Source organism: Saccopteryx leptura, chromosome 1, assembly GCF_036850995.1.
Source record: "Saccopteryx leptura isolate mSacLep1 chromosome 1, mSacLep1_pri_phased_curated, whole genome shotgun sequence".
Taxonomy (NCBI): domain Eukaryota; kingdom Metazoa; phylum Chordata; class Mammalia; order Chiroptera; family Emballonuridae; genus Saccopteryx; species Saccopteryx leptura.
This window is the reverse complement of record NC_089503.1, coordinates 240,068,867-240,095,957: the sequence shown is the minus strand read 5'-3', so window position 1 is coordinate 240,095,957 and position 27,091 is coordinate 240,068,867. Positions and strand designations below refer to the sequence as shown.

The 27,091-nt window shown below is 42.1% G+C and overlaps 1 protein-coding gene across 4 annotated transcripts in view; it reads left to right on the top strand.

The window, feature by feature from the left end:
* The window catches only part of MSRA (methionine sulfoxide reductase A), a 417,427-nt gene that overhangs the window by 307,335 nt on the left and 83,001 nt on the right, over nucleotides 1–27,091 (top strand). For 3 of the 4 annotated variants that reach the window (XM_066388174.1, XM_066388145.1, XM_066388164.1), the window contains one exon: nucleotides 13,453–13,559. In XM_066388174.1, the coding sequence (XP_066244271.1) occupies nucleotides 13,453–13,559 (107 nt within the window). Of the gene's footprint in view, nucleotides 1–13,452; nucleotides 13,560–26,448; nucleotides 26,562–27,091 lie in introns of all 4 variants that reach the window. The other variant, XM_066388154.1, reaches the window with a different exon arrangement.

The window sequence follows — 27,091 nt, the reverse complement described above, 5'->3', positions numbered from 1 at the left end:
GATAATTTGAACATTTCAAGACCCATTATTTGGTCAAACTTGTAAGTTCATAGCATAAATGGATGTGGCGTCTCGGACAGCTAAGAAAGATAAAGTAATAAAATATTTCCTTTGGCCAGCCATAAATGGAATTTCTCTTTTATGGAAGCAAAATCCATACTAAGATAACTTTTTACCTTTTAGGAATAAGTTACCATATTTTTTCAAAAATTATTTATGATTTTAGAAGTAATGTTTTCTCATTACTGAAAATCAGACGATGCTTTTAGGTGTAGAGTGGATGTTTGGCCCCTTTGTTATACAGTAACATTCTTTTACCTTTCTTGAGATGCAGTGCATTAAAAAATTAGAAAGAACATTGTGAAGATGACAGGGAACACAGTGTTTTCTTTTGGAAGAGCGCCACATAACATCTTTCCTATTTCACTACATTCCACTTCACTTTTTTCCGCTTAAGTGATGTATTGTTTACAAATTGCGATAGTAATGGTTGAGAGCTAGGACTTTGGAGTTAGCTAGTTCCAGACGCAGGACTGGCTTTGGGCAGATATTCAACTTCTCTCTAATATCATTCTTTAGAAAAAAAATTTTATTGAATTTAGCGGAGTGTCATTTGGTTAATAAAATTATACAGGTTTCAGGTGTACAATTCTATAATATAGTATCTGTATATTGCATTGTGTATTCACCACCTCAAGTCAAGTCTCTTTCCATGAATATCAGCCTTATCTTTAAAATATGGGTTTGATACTAATACTCCATGTTGTTGGAGAATTGGATGAATAACATAATAAAATACAGTGGCACATAATAAGGGCTTTAGAATCATTAGCTATTTAATTGATCACCTGAACCAAATAGTAATTATGTTTGTAGGTAAGGTGTGTTTAATTTAATAGGCACCTGTATATGTGTAGTTGTAACTAACTGGGAAAACTAAGTATTGTGTGTAATGCTCAGACGTGAAAGGAGAAAAGGACCAATTTTAGTTTTTCTTAACTGTACGGCTTACATTCTCCCTAGGCAGAGGTTGAAATGGGCTGTTGGAGTTCTGTTAAATCTGAACTGGCCAGTTTCATAGTAGACCATTCTTCATAATTTCTCCATCCCCGTTACCCCGCCCCTGGGAGGTATTTTCAGAAGGAAGAAAAGAGGTAGTTGAAGAAACAGATAACATATACCCTTCTCCCTTCCCTTCCTTCCTTCCTCCCTACTTTTCTTCCCTTCCCTTCCCTTCCCTTCCCTTCCCTTCCCTTCCCTTCCCTTCCCTTCCCTTCCCTTCCCTTCCCTTCCCTTCCCTTCCCTTCCCTTCCTTTCCCTTCCCTTCCCTCCTTTCCTTCCTTCCTGCCTTCCTCCCTAACTCCCTCCCTTCTTCTTTCTTTCTTATGATGAAACAAAGGCTATCTATCTGTTTGCCCAGAGTTCTAAATTTAAAATGAGATGTCAGTTAAAATTGACAGGATTAATTTTTCAGTCAGGTAAAGTGAGATTTTTCCATATTAATAAGGCTTGTGTCAAACACCTGACTTAAAGGCCCCGTATGCCAGGAAGGGTCACACAGTGATAAAAAGTGCTGTCTTTCACTGTGAGGGATGCAGGCTCATCTGTCTATTGGAGGACTTCAGTGTCCTGTGATGTTTTCTCTCATAGAGGCTCTATTTCCAGCAGTCAGCAGGTGGCCATCCTTGAAACAGCACTTGTGTAAGCTGTTCCACTAATGCCAGTCATCCCTGGTGGCTCCTGTGCCACTGCAGCACACGGGTGGCCTTTTGGTGCCATTTCTTTGGAGGGAGGGTCAGTTTAAGAAGCAAGAAGCAGAGAGGCAAACTCTATGTGCTTCAAATGTTTGAAATCTGAGCCATTCATTGGTTGTTTCATTTTTGTTGAGATACATTGTGGAGAAGCAAGTGGGAGAGTTCCATATCCAGTAAACAGAGTGGGAGCTCCTAAGCCTCTCTTTGTGCTTGTCTCACAAAGAGACTCAAGTAATATAATATAGACAACTCTCCTGAGAGTGACCAATGCAGTATGTAATCCAGTGGCTCTCATCTGAGCATGATGCCGCTCACGTACATGTAAGCCATATATACTGACCGCAAGAAGTCAGATCTCGTAATTTATAGCAGTTTAATAAACTTGTCTAATAATACTTTAATAAACATATTATAATAATAGTTTAGCCAGAAGCCTAAACAACAGAAGTGATAGAATGTGAGAAACAACATAGCAGACGAGGTGGGGAGCAGGTGGCTTGGGTGAGAACAAAATGATCTACTTAAAGTGTTAGGTTAGTTTCCCCAGACACAGAGCCCGAGACAGGGACTCGGCAGTGTGACTTGCTGAAGAAAAAAGAACCTCTGAGTGAGTGAGGGAAGCAGGACAGGAAAGGGGAGGGAGCTGAGCAAGAATGTGGCCTCAGGTTCTCCGGCCTTGGCCTGCTTCACAGTGGGGACCGGAAGGTTCTGAAAGTGTGGCCATGTGACTGTGTTCTGGCCCATGAAATAGGAGTGAACTTCTGGGAAGGCTCTTTAAAAATAGAGGAAGGGGGAGAAAATGCCCTTCTATTTTCCCTTCTTCTAGTCTGCAACTTGGATGTCATGGCTGTGGTACTGGACAACATCTTCGGCCCTTGAGAATGAGAGCCATATGCCAAGGGTACTTGAGCAGAAAGAAGAAATCTGAGTCCCTGTGCCCATGACACCACCCTACTGCCCCTAGACCACCTACCTCAACAGATTTCACTGAAAATAAAAAAGAAATATAATTCTATCTCATTTAAGTCACTTTTAGTTTTATTCTCTGTTAAATGGACTACAGTTTCTAACTGGTACAGTGAGAGAGGACTGAATCAATTTTGAGAGATAGGAAACTTTGTGAGAGATTCAGTAAGACTCTGTAGTCACCAAGAAACATATTACAGTGATAACTTTAATGCTTCTTGTTTTCCTGCCCACACTATTAAATAAGAGAAAAAAAGACTTTTGTCTTGCTTTCTCCCTACAGTTGAGAACCTTCTCTCTCTCAAACCGTATACATGTTGATTTTAATTTGTGCTTATTCACTTAAAGGCTGTAATATCTTCTCCCCTTCTTGTTAGACCATCAATATGCAACTTAAAATGCTATTTTTCCAAAGAAGAAAAAAAAATGTTCTGTGTTCTCTATTGCAAATCTCCATTCTCTTGAATAGTGGGACTAATAAAAGAAGAAAGAAAGAAACCACACTGGTAACCACTGAAATTTATGGGTACAAACAAAAACATGAGTACAAAAGACCCCTGAGACTCTTGTAACTCCTGGTTCCCACCATCCTCGGCTTTCACTTCTCACACGTGGTTTCATTTGGCTGCCAGAATATGTAGGCTTGGTAAGCAATGATATCAAAAGATGCGACTCATTAACATATAGCACGGGTCACAAATGGAGACAATTTTGTCTGAAGGGGGGTGGTAGATATATTCACTGAGCTCCTAGGTAAAATACCTAAGAACCCTGTGAGGTACATGCCATCATCTCCATTTTTCCAATGAGAAAACTGCAGCTTAGATGAGTCTAGTGACTTGACCAGGGTTGCAGTTAGTAACTGGCACAGCTGGAGTTCAAATCCAGAGCTGTCCCATGACAAAGCACATGCCTTTTTCTCTGCTTCCTTCAGCCGTGTATGGATCAGTGTCCATTTCTTCCTAACGACAATCTAGAGAAGACAAGAAAATGCATTCCTCCCGGAGCAGTCACCCTGCCTATGCAACCAGCACAGACGTCCTCTAATGAGATTGCTCCTTTGAGGTTCCCCTAACACGGAGTTAGTCATTCCAGACCCTTAGGAATATGTTCATCCTTGCCCTGATGTTAACTATTAGCTTGTGGCTCCTGGAATTTCTTAAAGTAATCATCCCACAACTTCTAGTGTAAACTCTTTAAAATCTTCATGTTCAAGGGCATTTCTTACTTCTCCAGATAGAATGTATAAAACAGGGCTAGTATGCAAAGATGAGCTAAGGATTAGAAGGATCGTCAAGCAGATGAGAGGCTCATCCATGTTTTTGCTTCATTAGAGATTAGACATTTTCTTCATTTCCTAGTGCTTCCTCTGGCTTTGTGGAGACACACAGAGAGAAATCTCAGAACAGTCTCAGGATGGTCTGTCCCTTTCAAATCTTATTCGGAGAAGGTGGATGGAGAAATCTCAAACAGTTGGCAGGTGCCAAGAGGTCAGTTCGTTTTAAGAATGCCCCAAAGCCCAGTCCTCATTAATCAGTTTGGGGAATGTTCTGGAAGATTTTAAGCACATGACGTTCTCTCTGAGCCAGTTCCTCTCTTTTCAGCAACTACAGCCAGCCCATCATTTGCTTTCCGGGGACGTGAAGACAACCAGGTAGTGTCAATCATTTATCCTCTTAGATTTTCCAAAGCCAAATAGAGGGCACGGGAAACTTTGCAATACTTGTTGAATCTGTGTAAGAGTTCTGGATTTTTGATGCTTGTCCAGGGTTCTGTGGAATCCCGTGGCTCCTCTGCCACTGATTTTTTCGTACATCTCTGGTCCCTGGTGCGTCAAGATACCTCTGTGGTCTCATACTCAACTGACCAGCTTCATTTCCTTCCAGGCCCTTTGGCAGAAACCAGACTTGTCTCTTCACAATCCTCAACACACACCGAACTTATTTCTTCTGGGCCTGCATCTGCGATGCCCTTCTCCCCACCAGATACGCTACCTACCTTGCACTTTGTCCCATTGTCTTTGATTGTTTTGCTCTAGCTTTTTCTATATCAATTTTGAAAGGAGAGGGAGCTATGTTTTCAGGTGGAACTAGGTTTAAATCATAGGATAGCCATTTACTTGCTATGTGACAACAGTAGGATCACTTAAAATCTCGGATCTGTAGCTTTCTTTGTGTCAAAGAAGGTTAAGAATGCCGACTTCACAGGGCTTCTGTGAGAATTAAATGAAAAGTATTGGCAAAGACCCAGTACAGATAAATATAGGGTCAAGCTCGTAATTTTCCTTCTCCCTCCCTTTCTTTTTCAGGCTATTTCTTGAGATCAAAGCTTTTACCTAACTCTTCTGAAGCCTCCATAAGTGCTGAACACATAGCATCATATGAACACTTCATGCTAGAGAGAACATACTTATCTACAGAAAACAGAAAGACAAATAGGGATTATCTGCCTTTCAGTGACATTTTTTATCTTTTCTCAAGATATGATTTTGGTTAATTCTGTTCTTTGGAGAGCCAGAGCATCAACACTGTTTAGATCAATTTATAATAGCCAAGTGTCTCATTTATTTTGTGATTGATTCAGTGGGTTAGTAGGACCACTTCTTGTATTTCCAGAAGCTCCTAGATGTTAGTTTTCTCAAGTGGGCTTCAAGCTTGCTGGAGAAGATAAGCCCCCAGCCCTGACAGAGTGCTAACCATGCTGCTGCTGCTTTCACCAACAGTCTGGATTCTCATCAGGCCCCTGAAGGCACCGTGCTGTCCACAGTCCTCACCTCTGGCCTCCTGGGGAATGTCTTTCTCATGGCCATCAACTTCTTTTTCAAAACAAGAGTCAGTTCCTCTATACACCTTGCAGGACTTAGGCCCCTTCCACACTGATCCCATGGCTTTACCCACACTTTTCTCTGAATCCCTGTATTTTTCTAATCTGTACAGATTTTTTTTCTATAATATCTTGTTAATGGCCTCAATGTTTATGTCTCCCCAAGATTCAGATGTTGAAATCTAATTTCTAATGTGATGCTATTTGGAAATGGGGCCTTGGGGAGGTAATCAGGTCATGAGGGTTCCACCCTCATGAATGGGATTAGTGCCCTTATAAGAAGAGGTCTACGAGCCAGCGCATTCTCCATCTGTGGTGTGAGCGCACAGCAAAAAGACAGCTGTCTGCAACAGGAAGAAGGTTACCACTGTATACCGAATTGGCTGGTATCTTGACATCTGGCCTCCAAAACTGTGAGAAATAAGTTTCTGTTGTTGATAAGCCACCAGTTTATGGGTTATAGGTGTTTTGTTATAGCAGCCTGAGCTGACTAAAACACACCTCCAACCCTTGATTATGTGTACTGGTTATCTTTTTCCCCTTACTATACTAGCAAGGTTAGCTAGTTAAGAAATGAGACTGTCTTATTTCTGAATGCCAGTACTGGTACCTTGCCCGAGACAGGGAAGGCTGGATGAGTAGGTGGGGAGGAAGGAAAGAAGGCAGGCAGTCACACACACCCAGACACACACAAACACATAAAGTGGGGGCTTTTACAACAATGCCAACAGGCCTGATTCTTCCAAACTTCAGATCAGAGACCAATAGTGATAAGCATTGGACAGCTCTTCATGGGCAAGAGCAGGGGTGGAAGAATTCACTCAAAGACTTATTTCCCTTTCTTGGGTTTGTTTTCCTTTGAAATGAAGAACTGAGCCAGAGGTTTAGCAGAGTTGTTTGTTTGTTTGTTTAAGTGAGAGGAGGAGAGATAGAGAGACAGACTCCTGCATGTGCTCAACCCAGATCCACCTGACAACAATCCATTGGTCTTAGGCTGATGCTCAAATCAACCAAGCTATCCTCAGCACCTGAAGCTGACACTTGGACCAATGGAGGTATCCTCAGCGCCCAGAGCTGATGCTCAAGTCACTGTGAGAAAGAGAGAAGGGGGAGAGAAAGGGGAAGAGAAGCAGATAGTCATTTCTCATGTGTGCCTTGACCAGGGATCAGACCCGGGACAGCCACATGCCGGGCCTACACTCTATCCACTGTAGAGTTAAAATTTTAAAGGAAGGCAATTCTGATAAATTGCCTATCTTTTGTGCTGTTATTTTAAAATTTTATTCCAAAAGTAGTTTGGGGTTTTTTTTTTTTATTCAGTGAGAGGAGGAGAGGTAGAGACAGACTCCTGCATGTGCCCCAACCAGGATGCACCCGCAAGCCCACTAGGGGGTGATGCTCTGCCCATCTGGGGCATTACTTTGTTGCTCAGCAGCCAAGCTCTTCTTAGCGCCTAAGGCAGAGACCATGGAGCCATCCTTAGCCCTCAGGGCCAACTCGCTCTAATTGAGCCATTGCTGCAGGAGGAGAAGAGAGAGAGAGAGAGAGAGACAGAGACAGGGAGAGAGAGAAGTGAGAAGAGGAAAGGTGAAGAAGCAAATGAGTGCTTCTCCTGTGTTATCTGACCAGGAATTGAACCCAGGACTTCCACATACCAGGCCAATGCTCTACCATTGAGCCAACCGGCCAGGGCCTCAAAGGAGGTTTAAAGCTCAGAAAGATGAAGTACTTTGCATTGAACATGTCCGTGGCAGAGTCAGACTTAAAAATAATATTTCATAGCTCTAAGTCCCAGGCTTCTTACAAGAGATTTAGTAAACAGGTTTCCTCACAAGTGAATTACTATTTTGTGTTCGTAACATCAGCCAGTAGAGGCTGAAAGAAATGGTGAAAAGTTTAATGATGCTAAACATCTGTAAATGTGATGTATTAAAAATAACAAGAACAGAAAATCCATAGTTCTATGGGTTTTTCAGTCTGTTGAGCATCAAATCATATTTCCCAATGAACCATCTGCTTCCAAATTTCAAGCTCTTATCCATTTAATAAGCCCCTTCATCAGTGAAATGAAAGGTACATGCATTGGAATTAACCAAACATGCACACAAGTATGTGAATATGTGTGTATGGTTTTGTTTTAAGATATACCTTCTTCTCAAAATGAATGTTGATGGGGTGAAAATCAATCAAATTAACATTCTTATTCATGAGTAAACCAGAGAATTGATGTCTTTTCCAGTATTTCTTAAGATTCAAGGAAATCTGAATACTTTGCTGTTTTCTCGTTATTGTATGTATCTCTTTAGCACTTCCATGTCATCTTTCCTGGCCATGCAGGCGTTTAGTCAGAGTGACCAGGAAAAGTGTATGTGTTGTTTCTGACATGAAAATATTTTAGTTTCATAGTACATCCTAGAAGGGTCAGAAGGTCAGGGCTGTAACAAACCTATAAGACTTCTGCCTGCAGATTGTGGCTTTACCTGTGGGAAGGACTCCCATCTTTCCAGAAGCTGAATGAATAGTCAGTTTGGGTTCATGCAAAGAGAAAGGTGTACAGAGTCTGGAAAAGCGCATGATGTTACTCCTCTTTAAAGTTGCCCAGGGTGAGTTGGGGCACTCCTACTCTGCACAAGAAAAACAAGGGTGACAGTGATGAGAGCTATATCAGTATTGTGGTAGTACAATTAACAGATGACCAAGTTATAATTTAAGTCAAGGGATCCTGGCTTCAAGGAAGGGTCCATAAATCCCAACCCTGGATCACAGTAGTAGTATAACTTCTAATTACATAAATAATACATGGATTGATTTTATATGAATGCATTGCCTTGAAAAATGCCATTGTTTGATAGGGATTGCATCAAATCTGTAGATTTCTTTGGGTAGTATGAACATTTTAATGATGTTAATATTTCCAATCCCAGAGTATCATCTATTCTTTCATGTAGTTTTATCTTCTTCCATGTCTTATAGTTTTTCAAGTACAGGTCTTTTACCTCCTTGGTTAAATTTATTCGTAGGTAGTTTATTCAATAGATAAAGAGGATGTGCTACATATGTACAATGGAATATTACCCGGCCATAAAAAGAATGAAATCTTACCATTTGCAACAATATGGATGGTAGGAGTATTAGGCTAAATGAAATAAGTTGGACAGAGACAGACAAATACCATGTGATTTCACTTATATGGAATCTAAAAAACAAGATAAATGAACAAAACAGAAACATACCCATAAATACAGAGAACAAACTGATAGTAGCCAGATGGGAGGGGTGTTGGGTGAAAAATGTGAAGGGATTAAGAATTACAAATTGTCAGTTGTATAAATAGGCATGGGGATGTAAATAAAGTACAGCATAATAAATATAGTCAACGATATTGTAATAACTACATATGGCACCAGATGGATACTAGACTTACTGGGGTGATCACTTTGTGAGGTATTTAAATATCTAATCATCATCTTGTACACCTGAAACTAATATAATATTGTACATCAATAGTAACTGAAAAACAAATTTTATAATAATCTACAAAATATTAAATAATTGCATTGTTTTACATTCTTGCCGAGAATGACAATCATGTGCATCTTTTCTTCCCATCTACACAGTTCTGTAAAATCTTCCAGATGTTTCTCCCTCTTATGTTGTCATGTCATACAAGAGAAGCTCTCTAAGTGTGGATGTAAGCTTAAGGTTTCATTACACACTCCATATATCAGATTATTTGTGAAAATATGATTAGTGGAAGAGCTCATTACTATACCATGTCCTTGGAATAATTCTTTGTTATTCCCATTTTGTTTTTTATAAAAAGCCAATTTTTATCTATAAGCAACAATTTCTCATGATCCTATGATAATTCAAAGGCTTTCAACCAAATATACAGTTATAACCCTGGATGGTTGGTTAGAGCATCATCCAGATGCACCAAGGTTGCCAGTTTGATCCCTGGTCAGGGCACATACAAGAATCAACCAAAGAGGCCCTGGCCAATTGGCTTAGCGGTAGAGCATCGGCCTGGCGTGCGGGGGACCCGGGTTCGATTCCTGGCCAGGGCACATAGGAGAAGCGCCTATTTGCTTCTCCACCCCCCTCCTTCCTCTCTGTCTCTCTCTTCCCCTCCCGCAGCCAAGGCTCCATTAGAGCAAAGATAGCCCGGGCGCTGGGGATGGCTCCTTGGCCTCTGCCCCAGGCACTGGAGTGGCTCTGGTCGTGGTGGAGCAACGCCCCAGAGGGGCAGAGCATCGCCCCTGGTGGGCGTGCCGGGTGGATCCCGGTCGGGCGCATGCGGGAGTCTGTCTGACTGTCTCTCCCTGTTTCCAGCTTCAAAAAAAATACACACACAAAAAAAGAATCAACCAAAGAATGAATAAATAAGTGGAACAACAAGTATCTCTCTCTCTCTCTCTCTCTCTCTCTCTCTGTCTCTCCCCCTTCTTCTCTCTCTCAAACCAATCACTAAATAAAATTTTAAAAACCACACAGATATTTATTGTCTTCAGTGTACAAGGCATAAGGAATCTTAGCAAAACTTGTTGAAAATAGAAATGTCACACCTGCAGATTCTCTTTTACTCACCTATTAATTTCTCTTTTAAAAGAAAGATAACTGAAATAGATTTAAACAACTCTGCATGAAGGCCTTGCTTTTCTGCATCTTGTACTGAATGGGGAAGGGTCAGATTTTAACAAAAATCAACCATCTAGCATTCTTTTTTCTTTGTGGAGAATAATGTTACTACCATCATGTCTTTATGCACAAAAGGATGGGAAGTAGTCATGCAGGAAAAGACCTCCTTGTAGAGAAGGAGGAAAAATTGAAGAAGGCAGAGTGAAAATGTTGCCAAAGTGCCATTCTGGAGGGTGTATGTATCCAGTCTCTTAGATTCCACTGGAGGAACATGAGCTCTGTGGAGCGGAAGGTTTACTTTTCTTTATTGCTGTATCCTCAGCATCTGGTAAAGTACTTGGTACATATTAAGTGCCTAATAAGTAATACTTATACTCTAATAATACTTATATAGTATATACTATGAGTGATATTTATACTATAATAATACTTATATATTGTATACTGTAATAGTAATAATAGAACGCTTATGTGAATATACCACATAAAAATGAAATAGATCTTTTTAAAATTTATGTAGAGAGGGGTGGAAAGAGAAGTATTCACTTGTTGTTCTAGTTAGTTGTACATTACTGGTTACTGGTTGCATCCAGTATGTGCCCACCCAGAGAACAAACCCACACCTTGTCTTTTCAAAATGATGTTCTAACTGACTGAGCTAACCAGCCAAGGCTGAAATAGATATTTTAATTTGATATTTTTTATTGGAGGAATGAAATAATCTATTTTTATTGTATATTATTAAATTAACATTTTTGTGTCATTCTTGGCTCTTTTAGCTACTAATTAGCTCCTGGTCCCCACATGACCTTTGTGCATCGAGGAGAGAGTGGGCTCTGAAGGTGGAAGGGTGGGGTCTCCAAGATGTAAACTAACCTGGGGGGGGTGAACAAGTAGGCGTCAGAAATAACCCCCCACACACACATGTACACGCATATTTACCACAGATAGCCAATGGCTTGACCTAAAATCTTATAATTTTGTTACTATTTAACCCACTGTGTTTGGCCTGTGGTTCCTCATGGGTTCTAGCTTGCTCATCCATTAACTTCCAGAGTGACCCTTTGCTGCCTCAGCTACTGCACTTGCCTCTAAGAGCAAACATGCCAGCTCATCTATAGCTTGTTCCTATAGCTCCTAAGAAAGATTATTTTATTTACATTTACTTTTTACAAAGTAAATGTGACCAAGACCTCCAGTATTGATTGCAAGGCTTTAGATCACAAGGTAGGGACTCATATCTTCTTCAAGTGGCAAATACTTACGGAAGTACAGCCGTCTGGCTGATGTTATGCCGGGTGCTATGGCTGTAAAGCTCTGCCCTCTGGAAGGCTCAGAGAAGAAAGGACAACCACGTAATAACAATGCAGTGTGATAAAACCTCTAAGAGAGACCTGCAAGGCCTGATGGAGCCCAGAGGAGTTGGTGACTGTCACAGCTGTGAGGTGCCACCAAGGGAAGGTTTTCCAGAGAGAAGAGGCTTGAACTAGGTTCTAAAAGTTGCAAAGGAGCTCCGTGAAAAGTGTGGATGTGACGTGCGTTGTCAGTGACCGGTTTTCCTCAGCACATCACTAGATTAAAAGTGTTGCTGACAGATTAGAAAGGACTCTTGAAACTATCTGGTCAAACACTAAACCCTCACCACTCAAAGTTCCATCTGGCGACACCACACTACCCATGAGCCATTTAGAACTGCAGATTTCCGGCTCACCTGGACCTGTGGAATCAGAACCTGCATTTTAACAACATCCCCAAGTGATAACGCATGTGCGTTCAAGTTAGAAATACAAAAAATGTTTTTCTTTGATAGGTTGAATCTTCTGTTGGAGTTTTGGGACCCTTGTTAAAACTAAAACTGATTCTTGAAAAATGTAGTAAACGTGTGTGAAGTTCATTCTGACAACAGTATGGAGATCAATCGGGGATCTAGGTTAAGCCTGTGGCTATTTAGCTTTGGGGACTAAATTAAATTAGTCAGCCAGAAATTGACCATGATGTACATCCTAGTGGCTATGACAGGGTAGAAACTACACTGGACTAACATTTAGTACAATTTCTTTTCTTTTTTTTTTTAGACAGAGACAGAGAGAGAGTCAGAGAGAGGGATAGATAGGGACAGACAGACAGGAACAGAGAGAGATGAGAAGCAACAATCATCAGTTTTTTGTTGTGACACCTTAGTTGTTCATTGATTGCTTTCTCATATGTGCCTTGACCGCGGGCCTTCAGCACCTTCAGCAGACTGAGTAACCCCTTGTTCCAGCCAGTGACCTTGGGTCCAAGCTGGTGAGCTTTGCTCAAACCAGATGAGCCCACGCTCAAACTGGCGACCTCGGGGTCTCGAACCTGCGTCTTCGGCATCCTAGTCCGACGCTCTATGTACTGCGCCACCACCTGGTCAGGCAAGTACCATTTCTTGATTAGGTGTATGATCTTAGGCAAACGCTTTAAACTTGCTGAGAATCAGTTACTGTGTCATCTGTAGGTACCTCCCAGGTGCCACGCACTGTTCCCTGCACTGATGTGTGCATCATCACATTTCCTTATCTGCCAAGTGAGAGACTGCCTGCCACAGAGGGTGTCTCCTTAGGATCCAAAGAAATAATGTGGTTTGCAAATGATAAAGGAACTAAGTTATGATTAATAAATCTGTATAGAGGCTCTGGCGGTTGGCTCAACGGACAGATTGTTGGCCTGGCATGCAGACATCCTGGGTTTGATCCCCCATCAGGACACACATGAAAAGCAATCATCTGCTTCTCTTCCTTTCCCTTCCCTTCCCTTCCCTTCCCTTCCCTTCCCTTCCCTTCCCTTCCCTTCCCTTCCCTTCCCTTCCCTTCCCTTCCCTTCCCTTCCCTTCCCTTTCTCCTTTCTCTCTCTCTTCCTCTCTCACAGCCAATGGCAGTGTCGGCCCTGGGTGCTGAGAATAGCTCAGTTGATTTGAGCGTCAGTCCCAGACGGGGTTTGCTGGGTGGATCCCATTCAGGGTGCATGTGGGAGTCTGTCTCTCTATCTTTTCTCCTCTCACTTAGAAAAGAAAATTTTGCATAGAAAAATACAGATTTATAGAGCATGTACTATGATCCAAGACCTGTGATAATTTCATTACTGAAATAGGCAAAGCAAAACAGATACATCTCATACTTATTTAAGAGGAGAGGTATCAAGGTAAAGTTAAAAGAAGCACTTAGCACAACAGTCCTGGACAACGTGTGACTGTCCTTGTTGTCCCGTCCACTCTGCTAAGCCTCTCTGCTTTCCACTCCCCCAGGCATGCGTCAAGGCAATGACCACGGCTCTCAGTACCGCTCTGCCATCTATCCGACCTCCACCACGCACATGGAGGCAGCCCTGAAATCCAAAGAGGACTACCAGAAGGTAAGGCCTCCCATCGCCCCTGGGCTCCTCCATCTGCCCTCGCCATCTGCCCCTGCCAGGTCGGGCCCCACCTGTAGAGGGACAGTCTGGTTCTTTTCACCTGGCACTGTGTTCCGTTTGCTTTTTTTTTAAATTTCTATCAGCCTCTTGGAATAGAGCCACTCTGCTCCATAAATATGCTAAATGAGGTTTTAATAATTGGCCCTTAGGCATTTGTCTTTAAAATCAACTTAATATATAATATGTAGTCTTTCTCCCTCTCTCTTTGTCCTTCTCTGCCTGTCTCTCTGAATTTCTCTTGTTCTTTCTTTTTTTTTTTTTCTTTTTTATGTATTTGCTTACTTATATTGCCATAACAAAGTACCACGGACTGGGGGACTTGAACAGCAGAAATTTATTATCTCATGGTTCTGGAGGCTGGAAGTCCAAGATCAGGGTGTGGGCAGAGCTGGTTCTACCCGGGGGCTGTCAGGGGAGGACCTGCCAGGCCTCTCTCCTTGGCTTGTAGCTGGTCCTTTTCTCCTGTGTCTGCACACAGTTCAACCTGTAGTGCTCTCTCTCTTGCTCCTAATAGTAGATTGAATTATAGTAAAAAATAATTATAGGAAATATAGACATCATATCATAAAACTAATTATTTTCACTACTAACATATATTTTTAAAGTTTCCTCCAATAGAAGTTTAGTTCTTTTAAAAATAAGTTGAGTTGCTTTAATTTTTAGAATTTCATAATGTTTACATTTTAATTATTGTTATATTTTCTTTTTTATAGTTATACTTATATTGACTTTATTTTTTAATTAAATTATTTTTTATTTTTCAATTATAGTTTACATTCAATATTATTTTGTATTAGTTTTAGATGTACAGCATAGTAGTTAGATAATCACAGACTTTATGAAGTGTTCCCCTCAATATTCCCAGTACCCACCTGGCACCACACAGTTATTACAGTATCCCTGACTATATTCCCTATGCTGTACTTTACATCCCCATAACTATTTTGTAGTTAACCAATTTGTACTTCTTAATCTCTTCATTTTTTTCGCCTAGTTCCCCCAACCCCCTGATTTGGATTCACATTTAACAACCAAGCCAGTAGCTACGGTAATGCTGATCTGTTTTAGAATTATGTGAATAGTCTGATATGCAGCAGTTCCCAAGACTCTGTGGTTCTCCACCTATCCCCCCGCAGTGACAGAGATGGCAGTGAGAAGGAGGCAGGGACTAGACTGTATCACAGTCAGCCTAACTCCACAAGCATGGAGGGCTGAAGGGGATGCTGACAGGGCCCCACCTAGTCCTCAGTGCGCCCGTTCCTCCCGGCGAGCTGTGGTGTCTGCGTCTCTAAGATGGCCCTCAGTGGTCTCTGGACGTGTGTCATCCCCCGTCCTTGAGCATGGGCTAGATTTAATGACTCGCTTCTACTGAGTGACGGAGTGGTGGGATATTACTTCTGAGAGGAGTTTATTAAAGATTGTGACTTCCATCTTGGGGCCCCTTTCCCACTGTCTCTTGGGCCACTTGCCCAGGGGCAAACCAGCAGATGTCAGGCAGCCCTGGGTAAAAGGTTCATGTGGTGAGAGACAGAGGCCTCCAGGAACCACTTGAGTGAGCTCAGAAGCCCCTCAGCCTCAGTCAGGCCTTCAGATGAGAACGCAGCCCCAGATGACAGTTTGCAGCCCTCCTGGAAGACCACAAGCCAGAGGCACCTAGCTACGCTCTGCTATAGAAACCATGAGCTAATACATGTTTGTTGTTTTAAGCTGCTAAGTTTTGGAGTAGTTTGAGTATATTTATATTTCCATCCTAATAAATTATTCTTCCCCCATCCCTTTCCATCATGACTTTTCTGATAATGGCAGGCTTGCCTGGACATATGTGGTGGCAGATAAGCCTGTAGCCTCTAGCTTCAATTGTCTTAGTTTGTATGCCAGCTGAGTAACTTTTTATCAAGTGCCTAACACTTAGCAGCCAGATATTTTATTCACTCAAGCACACCAATAAGGATGAGACACCTCATTATTACCCCATATTTAGATGCCCAACATCATAGGGGGTAGTAGAGTAACTGGAATTATAAAAATAAGACGAGCTGCAGGGATGAGTTGGGCAGCTGTTGCAGTACTCCGGGCTGGAAATGATGGGAGCTTTGTCTAGGATGGTCAAAGTATGAGTGGAATAAAGGGAATTTCAAGAAGTAGAGCTAATAAAAATTGGAACTGATTGGATGTGGAGACTAAATGAGAGGGAGGAGTCCAGGGTGACTCACATGGCTCTGCATAGTGACGGTTTGTATGATGGTAAGGCGGAGCAGAGGCAGTTTTGTGGGGAGAGTGAGTTAAGTTTAGACGGGTGGAGTTTGAGGTCACCATGATATAGACATCCCAGGGGTTGCTAGGAGAAGATGTGGGAGGGCAGTTATGACTATTAATTGGGTTAACGCTTGTAAAGTACAGGGCCTAGCACATAGTAAATGCTCAACAAATGGTAGCCCTTATTATTATTGGGAATTCACTTAGACTTGGTAAAAGAAGCCCCAGTTGCTGATAGAATCACTTAGGAAGAGTGATCAGATATGAGAGGAGAAGGCCTGAGCCTGAGGAACAGCAACATTTGAGAGATGGGTGGGGAAGTGCCTGCACCAGGCAGGACATGGTTCTAGGCTCGATAGAGAATCAGCCTCAAGCAGGAACTCAAAAATTAGTTCTCTTTGGTTTAATATCACTATACTTAATTATAGGGGCAATCTTAGTAGTTAATGCTTAATCTTACCTATGATTAATGTTCTATATAGCTTGCCTATTGTAATGACTCAGTCCCATAATACAGTAACACTAAGACTCTCTGGAAGGATGCTAATTTCCCTTCAGAATATCTCCAGATGAGATGGTATTTTGGTGTTCACAATGAAAAGCTTAAATTTCAAAGGTCAATGTCTTCCATGTGATGAAGATGCTGACATACATACTTTTCTGGTTTCTACCTCAATATAGTTTCTTACACTTAGCTTTGAGTGGAACCCACATTGATTTTAGACAACTGATACACATATGAAATAAAATTTAGATATTGACTATTAATTGTTTTAATAATATCTCCATTATTTTGTAGATTTAGGGAATGCTAATCTTATACTGTAGACAGTTCTAAACAGATGATTTTTGGGTGTTCTGTACTAAGCATATGGGAATTAAATATGTACATTCATATACATATATACATATTTTGCTTGCTTTTTATCTATTTATTTACTTTTAGTGAGAGAGAGAGAGAGAGGGACTGATAAGGACAGACAGGGACAGACAGACAGGAAGGGAGAAAGATCAGAAGTGTCAATTCTTCGTTGCAGCACTTTAGTTGTTCATTAATTGCTTTCTCATATGTGCCTTGACTGTAGGGCTACAGCTGAGCCAGTGACCCCTTGTTCAAGCCAGTGACTTTGGGCTCAAGCTAACCACGTTGGGGTCATGTCTATGATCCCACACTGAAGCCAGTGACCTCACACTCAAGCTGGTGAGCCCACGCTCTAGCTGGATGAGTCCATGCTCATCCAAGCCAGTGACCTTGGGGTTTCAAACCTGGGTCCTTTGTGTCCCAGTCCGACACTCTATCCATTGTACCACCAGCTGGTCAGGCTATTTTGCTTGCTTTTTAAAAGTAGGGTCTTTTTTTTTTCTAGAGACAGAGAGAGTCAGAGAGAGGGATAGACAGGGACAGACAGACAGGAACGGAGAGATGAGAAGTATCAATCATTAGTTTTTCGTTGCACGTTGCAACACCTTAGTTGTTCACTGATTGCTTTCTCATATGTGCCTTGACCGTGGGCTTTCAGCAGACTGTGTAACCCCTTGTTCCAGCCAGTGACCTTGGGTTCAAGCTGGTGAGCTTTTCCTCAAACCAGATGAGCCCTCGCTCAAGCTGGCGACCTTGGGGTCTCAAACCTGGGTCTTCTGCATCCCAGTCTGATGCTCTATCCACTGCGCCACTGCCCGGTCAGGCAAAAGTAGGGTTTTTTGCATCAATATTGTGGTTGCCTGTGCCCCCAGAATCCAGATATTCATTGCTGTTAACTTAACCACCTATACTGCCTTATCACTGACTCAGAGAACAAGTACTGTCCTAGCTCTTATATTTTATCACATACATAAAACTGGCCTTGGATTTCACCAAAGGATGGAGCACGGCAGTGGTTCCCTGACTAGGAGACTCCAGACTCCAAGCCTTCTACTCATGCTGGCTTATCTCCAGGACACAGGACTACCCAGGAGCACATTCTCATCACAGTCATGTGCCACACCGGGAGCCGCTCTGTCTTCTTCCTTTCTGGAGGTGCACAGCATGAGGGTCCCCATTGTCTTCTTTTCAAGCAACAGTGGAAAGAGCTGAGAGCTGAAAGCCATTGCCCCAGGGACCCTTGGCTGAGCACAGTCAAGGGCAGAAAAGTCTTTTCCTGTCTGACACAGCCATTGCCCAAGCCTCCACCCAGCAGCCCTGGCTCAGGCCTTACCCTCTGTCCCCCCTGGAGCACCAGAAGCTACCATCACCTTTCTCTCTTTTCTCACATCTACATGACAAGGGATCAAATCATTTTCCCTTTCAGGAATGGAGTGTCGAACTGTGTCACCACTCTTGGGAGGAGGAGGGCTAACTGTGCAGCTGCACGTGGGTGACCACTGTGATGTTTCTCTTAGTCTGGGTACCGTGGAAAGCAAAGCCCAGGACAGAGGCTAGGTGTGAAGACTCACTGGGTCAGGTGGTGCCAGGGAGCAGGAATGAAGGGGAGGAGGAGTGGAAAAGAAAAGGAGGTGGAACCAATTCAACTTGGGCCCTGCCACTGCTATTGGTAACTGGTTGTTTGGTCCCTGCGAAATGACCAGTCTTTCTGGGGAAAAAGGGGTGCATTTGTTCATTGTATGCCATCGCCCATGGGTTTGTGCTGCACTTCTGGGTTGCACACATGTGGGCTAAGGTACTGTGTCCCTGGGGCAGGAGGTAGGAGGCAGTAGGCAGGAGGCACATGGCATGGGTGTGAGGTGAGGGGCTGTAGGTAGTGCCTTCATTAAGCTAATTAGAGTCCATGCAGAGCTGGGCACTGCAGTGGGGACAAGAGTAAGGGGAGGCCAAGAGGCTCCGATGCACGAGATGTAGCTACTAAGATGATGTACAAGGGACCTTTCACTGGATCCAGGCCAGGCAGCCGGCCACAATGTTTCAAGGAAGGTTTGCTACGATTCACTCACTTTCTGGCACCTCTGTTAGAGCACAGAAAGAGAAATGCAAGTTTAATTTTTAGTCGGAATTCTGCCACAGTTACAGAGGTTCCTCAGGTTATGACAGTCTCAACATATGACGTTTCAAGTTTATGACACTTACTCCCATAAAAACTTAAAATAATTGACACATGTTTTAGTTTACACTGTTAGTGTCATACTTACAGACTACACAGGCAAACTAGTTTGGTCACACATGGTGGGAAAACACTCAGTAACCCGGCATATGAGTGAGGGAGTTGGCGTTCCCCAGTAAGCTTACCTACACCAGTTTGGGCTGTTAAAAGCGCTTACGTGTTCCATTTGTGTCAGGCTAGGGTCTGTTTCGACTTACACTAAAATTCGGGTTACATCACTGTCATAGAAGCAGAACTGTGTCGTAACCCAAAAATCCTCTGTATATTGTTATATACTCTACAGTTATATATGTAGTTTATATAATATGTTTTCATATACAGAATATATGTAGCTAAATAATAATGATAATGATGATAATCAGAATACCAAGTAAGTACCTACTTCATGCTAGTCACCATTTAAGGCACTTTATATAAATGAAGTCATTTCTATATTTCTGACTATATCTATAGATATAATAGATAATATGGATATGTTTAGATTGAGGTATGTGTCTGTATCTATATGTAAATTGTATTCATTCATGGATCTCTTGTTTCTAGCTTTGAAACTTGTATTTCTAACTGTCCATTCAATTGGTATAATTGATAATATACACACCCAAAAAAAAACACACAAAGAAATCAATAATTTTCAATGCCTGTGAGAGGTGATATAATTAGTCTGGGTACCATAAAGAAGTTGATCTTTTCCATTTACCTTTAAAAGCTGTGGTTTCTAATGATGGTAGAGTAGGGAGAGTCTCAGCACCAGCTGCTTTCCCGGGTGAAGGAAGGATGAGCGGAAGCTGCTTTCTATTGGGGGGGACCTTGAACAATTTCTGAAACAACAGAGGTCTATAATAGGAAGCGTCATTTCTTAGCAATACTAGATGAGGGTGTAGGGATTCTGTAATCTCACCATAAACAGGTAGATTTATTTCTGAGAGGGGGAGACTGCAGACAACTTCTTCTATGCATTTTATGTCTATGAACGATTCCCCCCTTTAAGAGCTGGCATTTCTGGCCCTATCACTACACTCTGGGAATCCATCTTCTTTAAGCCCTGGCGGAACCCCAGCGTCCTAACTATAACATTGACTTAGGTTACTAATTTAGTAGTGTTCACTAGTTTGCTCCCCAGTGACCTCCTGGTAACCAGCTTCTTCAGCAACTTCTTTATACATGAAGCTTAGAGTGACAGTATTGCTTACCATGGAGCAGCTATTTGAACATAAAATTAGCTGATTTTATCACAGGGACCAATTGTTGAGATAATTAGATGTGCAGTACTGCTGATGAGCCAGAAACCCAAAGTGATTTTCCATCTACATTGTGGTTTTTTGCAAAGCGGACTGGGTTGTAGCTACCAGGCGCACCCACAACCCTAGGAAAGGGAGAGTGGCTGGAGAAGTTTGCCCGTTTCTATTCAGAGTACAGGGACTGGGAAGAGAGCAGAGGGACTGGAAGCCTCCTGGAAGAGGTCCGAGTGAAAGTGCAACGTCACGCTGGGGTAGCTGACCTCGAAAGCGCTGGGTTCAGCTCACAGAATCTGACAGCTGCTCCGTGTCTTTGATGAGCTGAAGACTGCACAAACTCTGAGGGTGTTCTTGCCTTTGGACCACGACTTCGTAATCCTTCCTTGACTCGTTTTCATTGTTTTTCTCTGAGTTTCATGGTGGAATTATATGCTTATGATATTAATTGGAGGAGCTAATCGGATTTATTACTAATTGCTTTTGGATTATCAAATGTAGACAGTTTACCTCCCAAGTGAACCTGTCATGGCAAACAGTTTCTAATATTCTATGCGGAATCACGGCCTTTGGCAGAGTAGGGAGTATTCACATTCCAAAAATGCAACTCTTTTTCATTTAGGAATTAGATGTTTTAATCACCGATAAATTATGTTTCTTGAAATTTGATAGAGAATTAGTAAATATAAAGGTTGTTCTCCTGGTCAATGGCCTGCCTTCTTCCCGAGTCCTTGGAACCTCATGGACAGGAAGCATAACACTTCCTCTGGGTGACCTTTCAGGGCGAATGTTAAACTACCTGCTCTGTGTCAAGTATAAAATAGTGTTTCAAATCTGTCTTCATCAGTCATGCAATTGTTTATTCATCCATCCATCCCATCCATCCATATCTTCAGCATAGGTATGATCTGTATGTCTCATATTTTACCTTAAATTTCAATTATCTAGCAATCTGTCATCTATACTCTACATCTGCCATCTCTACGTTTTAAAGATAAGTACTCAAAGTGAAAGGTAAAAACAGTATGCAATGATTGGATTATAACAAGCATTCTTCAGAATTGCTTCAGCTTTGATTACTTAAGTTTCTTCCCTAAATTTTGAATGTATTCTAGAAATTTGTCCAACTTTAGTTATTTAATTTTCTTCCCGAAACACTCAGATTACAGCCAAATAGTCAGTGATTCCCTGTGCTCTCAGGCTAAGCCCTGACAAGGTGTTAGTTACTATTTAGTCACTGTATGTGTGTATGTTTGGTGGGAGAGAGAGAAATAGAAAGAGAAACAGCTTTCATTCATTTTCAAATAACCTACCCACCTGTGCTTCCAGTTAAGGTTTTGCCTCTTTTTTTCTAGCCTAGTTTAAATGCCATCTCTATGCAGATGATGCTCAGAGTATATGGTCTAGAACTACCCTCTGGGTTCTAGATCCCCAGTCCACTACCTACTTGTTTTTTCTACTTACTTGTCAACATACTATTTCCTAACCTGGAGGCTTGATTTCCCCCCTTCCCCCTTAAGCCAAGCCCCACAGCACCTCCTCCTACCTCACCATTGACAGCCTTCCCTGATTTTATGCAAGGTCCCCAGGAATCACCCCTGAGTCACTTCTTCTCCTCACTCCTTGCCTCTAATTACTCAGATTAACCTCAGTTCCGCCTCTCACTATATCTCTAGTGTGCCTTCTCTCTCATTTCATGTTCACTCTCGTAATTCAGGCCCCCAGCCTCTGTTCCTGGACCGCTGAGCTGCCACTTCTCTGCGCACTACACGCCCACACAGGGCAGTCGGAACATTCCTTCTGAACCTAATTCCAGTCATTTCTTTTTCCTCTGTCAACTTGTCCATGGCTTCCCCATGACAGTTAGAATAAAATCCTAACTCCTTAGCCTACCAGGTCCCACACAATCATTTCGCTGTCTTCCCATAAGACGTACGTAACTTCTATCCAGAGTGCGGATTATCATGATATACCTAAGAATTTGCATGTAGTTCTTGTTCAGATCTCAGAACCTTTGAATAAAAGCTCAAGACCTTCTGGAGATCTGGGGACTCAGGACGAAAACCACAGTTACTCATGGGGAATTTTACAACTGTGCAGCCATCATAACAACAGTTAGTTTTATATTTCTTTGTATGTCAAAGTTAACTCCTGTGTGGACTAACTGTTGCCACCAAGAGACCAAATTGACAGGTTCAAGGAATTGCTTCTTTGTTTAGTATCTGTTGTAGACCCATAGTAATTAACTACTGCGTTAATCATAGTATTCCTTACCCAAAGCCTTGCAATCTTGCAATCTTTCTTGACACAAGAAATTGCTAAATATCACAATCATAAAATAATATTTGGCAAGATGAAGTCAGTGATACACAAAACCATCTTCCTTTCTCTGATTTGCCAGATCTCTGACTTTTGTCCCTGTCATCATTCTGTGTGGCTATTGTAACAAACTTCCAAAAGTTTGGTGGCTTAAAACAACAGAAATTCATTCTCTTATGGTCCTGGAGGCCAGAAGCCCAAGATCAGTTTCACAAAGTCAAGGTTTCAGCTGGGTTGTGCTCCCTCCTGAGGCTCTAGGGAAGATTCCCTTTCTTGCCTCTTCCAGCATCTAGTGGCTGCTGACACATCACTTCAGTGTCTGCCTCAGTGGTCACATTGCCTCCTCCTCTTCTGTCTAATCCTAATCCCCCCCTCACCTCTCTCTTATACGTGCACATGTGAGGGCATTTAGGGCCCATCGGATAATCTAGGATAATCTCCCCAATCGCAAGATCCTTCATTTAATCACATCTGCAATGTCTTTGCTATATAAAGTAACGTTCACATGTTCCAGGGATTAAGACATAGACATCTGGGGGACACCATTATTCAGTCTACCACAGTCCCCAGAACTGGTTTCCAGAGTACCACTGTCACATGTCCAGCATCAAATGGGAACTGAAGCTGGGAGCTCTTCCCTCCTGGGATGCTCAAAGGAGGCGGGCTGTGCTTACCAAGTGGGTGCCCACTGGCTTCCTCCGGATCGCAGGGCCGCAGACAGAGTACGCTCAGTTCACCAGAGAGGATGGAACTAGGTCATCTCACTCTTGGGGTCCTTGTCTAGTTTTGAAGGACAGTAGAAATTTACATACGTTTATCCCCTTTCAAACATCTCTACCTTCACAAAAGACCCAACCTCGCCCCCATACTACTTAACAAAATGAAGTAGCTTACCAAATTCAACAACAGAAAAAAATCCTAAGAGCTAGATTTGGGAGAAGATGGGGGGTGCGAATTATGTGTATGTATGAGTAAACAAAATAATGTTTAAGTGGTTGGCAAAAATATTCTAGTACTCAATCGCTATCTGTGAATCCCTGAATTTTCTGAACTTCATATTTAAATTACCTAAGTGGAGATAACAAAATTTCCTCATTGATTTGTTATAAGAATTAAATGAGATTATATGTATATGTAATAAACCACTTGTTAGGGACTATTTATATATACAAGTATATATAAATATTAGCATATATATATATATATTGATACATACTAATACTATGTAGAAGTCACCCAATATATATTAATTGAAGCTGAACCCCTTCAGTTCTCCAATCCAGAAAGTAGTTTTAATTTTGGCAACTTAATTAAGAAAAATTAAAATGTACTTAGTAAATATCCACTTATGCTATAATCATCATAATATAACTGGACTTGACAATTTCCTTCTAGTAGGCACAGATCCTTTGTGTTTTCTTGTAAGCATCTATAGGCTGAAAATTTTAAAATGTCTCCTCCTTACCTTCCCACATCATCCTCAGTAAACTAGCACATTAATCACCTCATCAGATACTATGTACTGATTAGTTGCCAGATTTGCATTACAAACACGCTATCTGAAGATGATCTCATGAAGTTTGTTCTAATAAATGGGTGCTATACACAGTCACAAAAGCCCACATGTCACAAACGTTTTTCCTATAGACCAGGGGTAGTCAACCTTTTTATACCTACCGCCCACTTTTGTATCTCTGTCAGTAGTAAAATTTTCTAACCGCCCACCAGTTCCATAGTAATGGTGATTTATAAAGTAGGGAAGTAACTTTACTTCATAATATTTATAAAGCAGAGTTACAGCAAGTTAAAGCATATAATAATTACTTACCAAGTACTTTATGTCGGATTTTCGCTGTTTGGCAGAATAAATCTTTATAAAACAACTTACTATAGTTAAATCTATCTTTTTATTTATACTTTGGTTGCTCTGCTACTGCCCATCATGAAAGCTGGAACGCCCCCTAGTGGGCGGTAGGGACCAGGTTGACTACCACTGCTATAGACCATTTCCTAGGGACTATCCTGACATTAAGTGAACTCTTATTCATCCTTGTTTTCCCTAAGGTCTGGCACAGTGCTTGGCACCTAGCAGATTGTCAGCAAATATGTGTTGACCTGAACTGAAAAGATGTAGCCAGGTAAAGAAGGCTATTGTTACCCTTTGTTATGGACTGAATGTTTGTGTTGCCCCGCCCCCTCCCATGCTTATGTTGAAGCCCTAACCACTAACGTGATCAGTGTTAGATAAGATCATGAAGGTGGGGCCCCATGACGGGATCAGCACCCTTATAAGGAAGGACACCGAGTTCTCTCTCACATGCACACAAAGAAGGGGTCGTGTGAACTCACAGTGAAACGGTGGCTGTCCTCACAATGAAACCTACCCTGCTGGCCCCTTGATCTGGGACTTCCCAGCCTCCACCACTGGGACACATGAATGTCTTTGTTTTAAGCCACCCAGCCTGTGGCACTTTGTTATGGCAACTCAAGCTGACCAAGACACCCTGGAGGGGTGAGAATAACCATGGCCTTGGATGAGAACACCTGGCTGGGGTCTGCTGTGCATTTACTGATGGTGACCTTGGACAAGTCTTTAAAGCTCTAGTTCCTTGTCTATAAAATGTGGGAAATAAGAACAAAATTTTTAAAAACAAATCTTAACAGTTTTCAGGGCTTTGTCCCATATTCTATGAGTTGCCCTAACCCTGCACAAGGAGGTGGCACGGGACCTATTCTCTTACCTGCCCAGGAGGAAACTGAAGCCCAGAGGACTTTACTCACACTCCCATGATGACCCATATGGGACTCTGAATTCCACGTGCTTTCCTCCCATGCTGAGTGGAGGCTCACAGTGTTCTGTCAGGCATTTTTCCAATACCAAGGTTTAATGGGGTGGCTCCAGAGACCCGGCTGTCTGTGTCCTGCTCTTCCTGAGGCCTTCGGATTTCAAACCATTGTGAAAACGTAAGACCAGAGTCTTCCTTTCTGCCATGAATTGAGAAGATGGCAGGGTTGTTTCTGTCTCTTTGTTCACAGGTAAATGGGTAGGTTGCATGCTAGAAGCATCCCCTCACAATCCATTGTATTCTCTATGCTGTGATGTTAAAACCAGTATGAGGACTAAAAGCTCTGCTTCTGCCAACCCCATGAGTCATTTATTTGCATGGTAGGACCCTGAGTTGACGTGGGTAAATGTCAGTTGATGTTTTGTGGCTTGGGGATTAGCCAGTTCTTAAAAAAAATTTTTTTTTTTAATTTTAATTTGTGGTATTGTTTAAAGTGTGGAGTTATGGTTTTTAAATGCACATAGAAAGACCCTGAATAATTCATTCACTTACCTTAGTCAAAGAGAGAAATCTCCCTTTGTATGCCCAGCAATAAACGTGAAATTCCTCTCACACCCCTCTTGTAGCTTTGTGGTTATCATTACAGGTATTATGAATCCTAAAATAAGAACCTGTGAAATAAATATCTTAAAGATGCCCATTTCTGGAGTCAGGTATCTCTGTTTCTATGTATGCAGCCATATAGATGGCTAAATCTTTAGCCTTAATGGTTTAGTTGCGAAGGGGTGATTATTTTCATTTCCACTTATTACTGTGGGTTAGACTCCCTGTGTATGAGTACAGATTGCCCTTTCTTGCACTGTATTTAGAAATATCTGCATTACCCCTGGGCATTTGTTCATTAATAGGGGGTAGGGAAAGGAAAAGCTTGTAATAATAGGCTTTACATATTAAACTGTGCATTCACATTTGGGTCCAAATGAACAATCTCGCTTATGTTACTGCCCTCTGGTGGTAGTAGCCTGTTGCTGCAGTGGCCGGGGAGCAGGTCTCTGGGGTGGAGTTTGACCTGCATGGCAATTCCAGGAGCAATGCAGACAAGGGCATTGACGGTCACCCGTCTTTTATTCACGTCCAGGACTTTTCATTCAAGTGCTTTGCAAGCACCTTAGGATTCCACTTACTGGCCAGAATAATGATAGAAGAAAGCATTCTTGTGAGGACCAAGGGGACGTTTTCCTTTTAGTGAAGGTATATATATATAAAAGAACCCTGACCCTCATAGAGTGACATTTAAGTGAATTCAAATTCTCCAAGGGCCACACATCTCCTCGCCTTTCAAGGCCAGCATGGGAAAATGCAGTGACTCACAAAGTGTGACGTATGTACCCCACGTGGTACACAAAACCACTTTAGGGGTGCATCCAGATGAACCTTTAAGTCTAAATAGCTATGTGTTTGTTTCGCTATGTATTAGGAAACAGGCAGTGAGTGTTGGAAGTCCACGACTTCATTACTGTTACAGCTTAGGTGCAGACAGGGACATGGTGCGTGCACACACAGCTGCGTTCTCTGCAGCAACGTGCCACTTGGTTGATGGAGCAAAACCCCCGTGGAGGTGGGTGGAGGACTTGAGACAAGGGTGGCACAGCTACTTGCTAATGGTATGACCTTAGACTGTTAACCCCTCCAAGCCTGGGTTTCCCGATTTGTTAAATAGGACAGCAATGGCTACTTCTTAGGGTGTTCTAAGCATTACATGGTAATGGTTCCATGTCAAG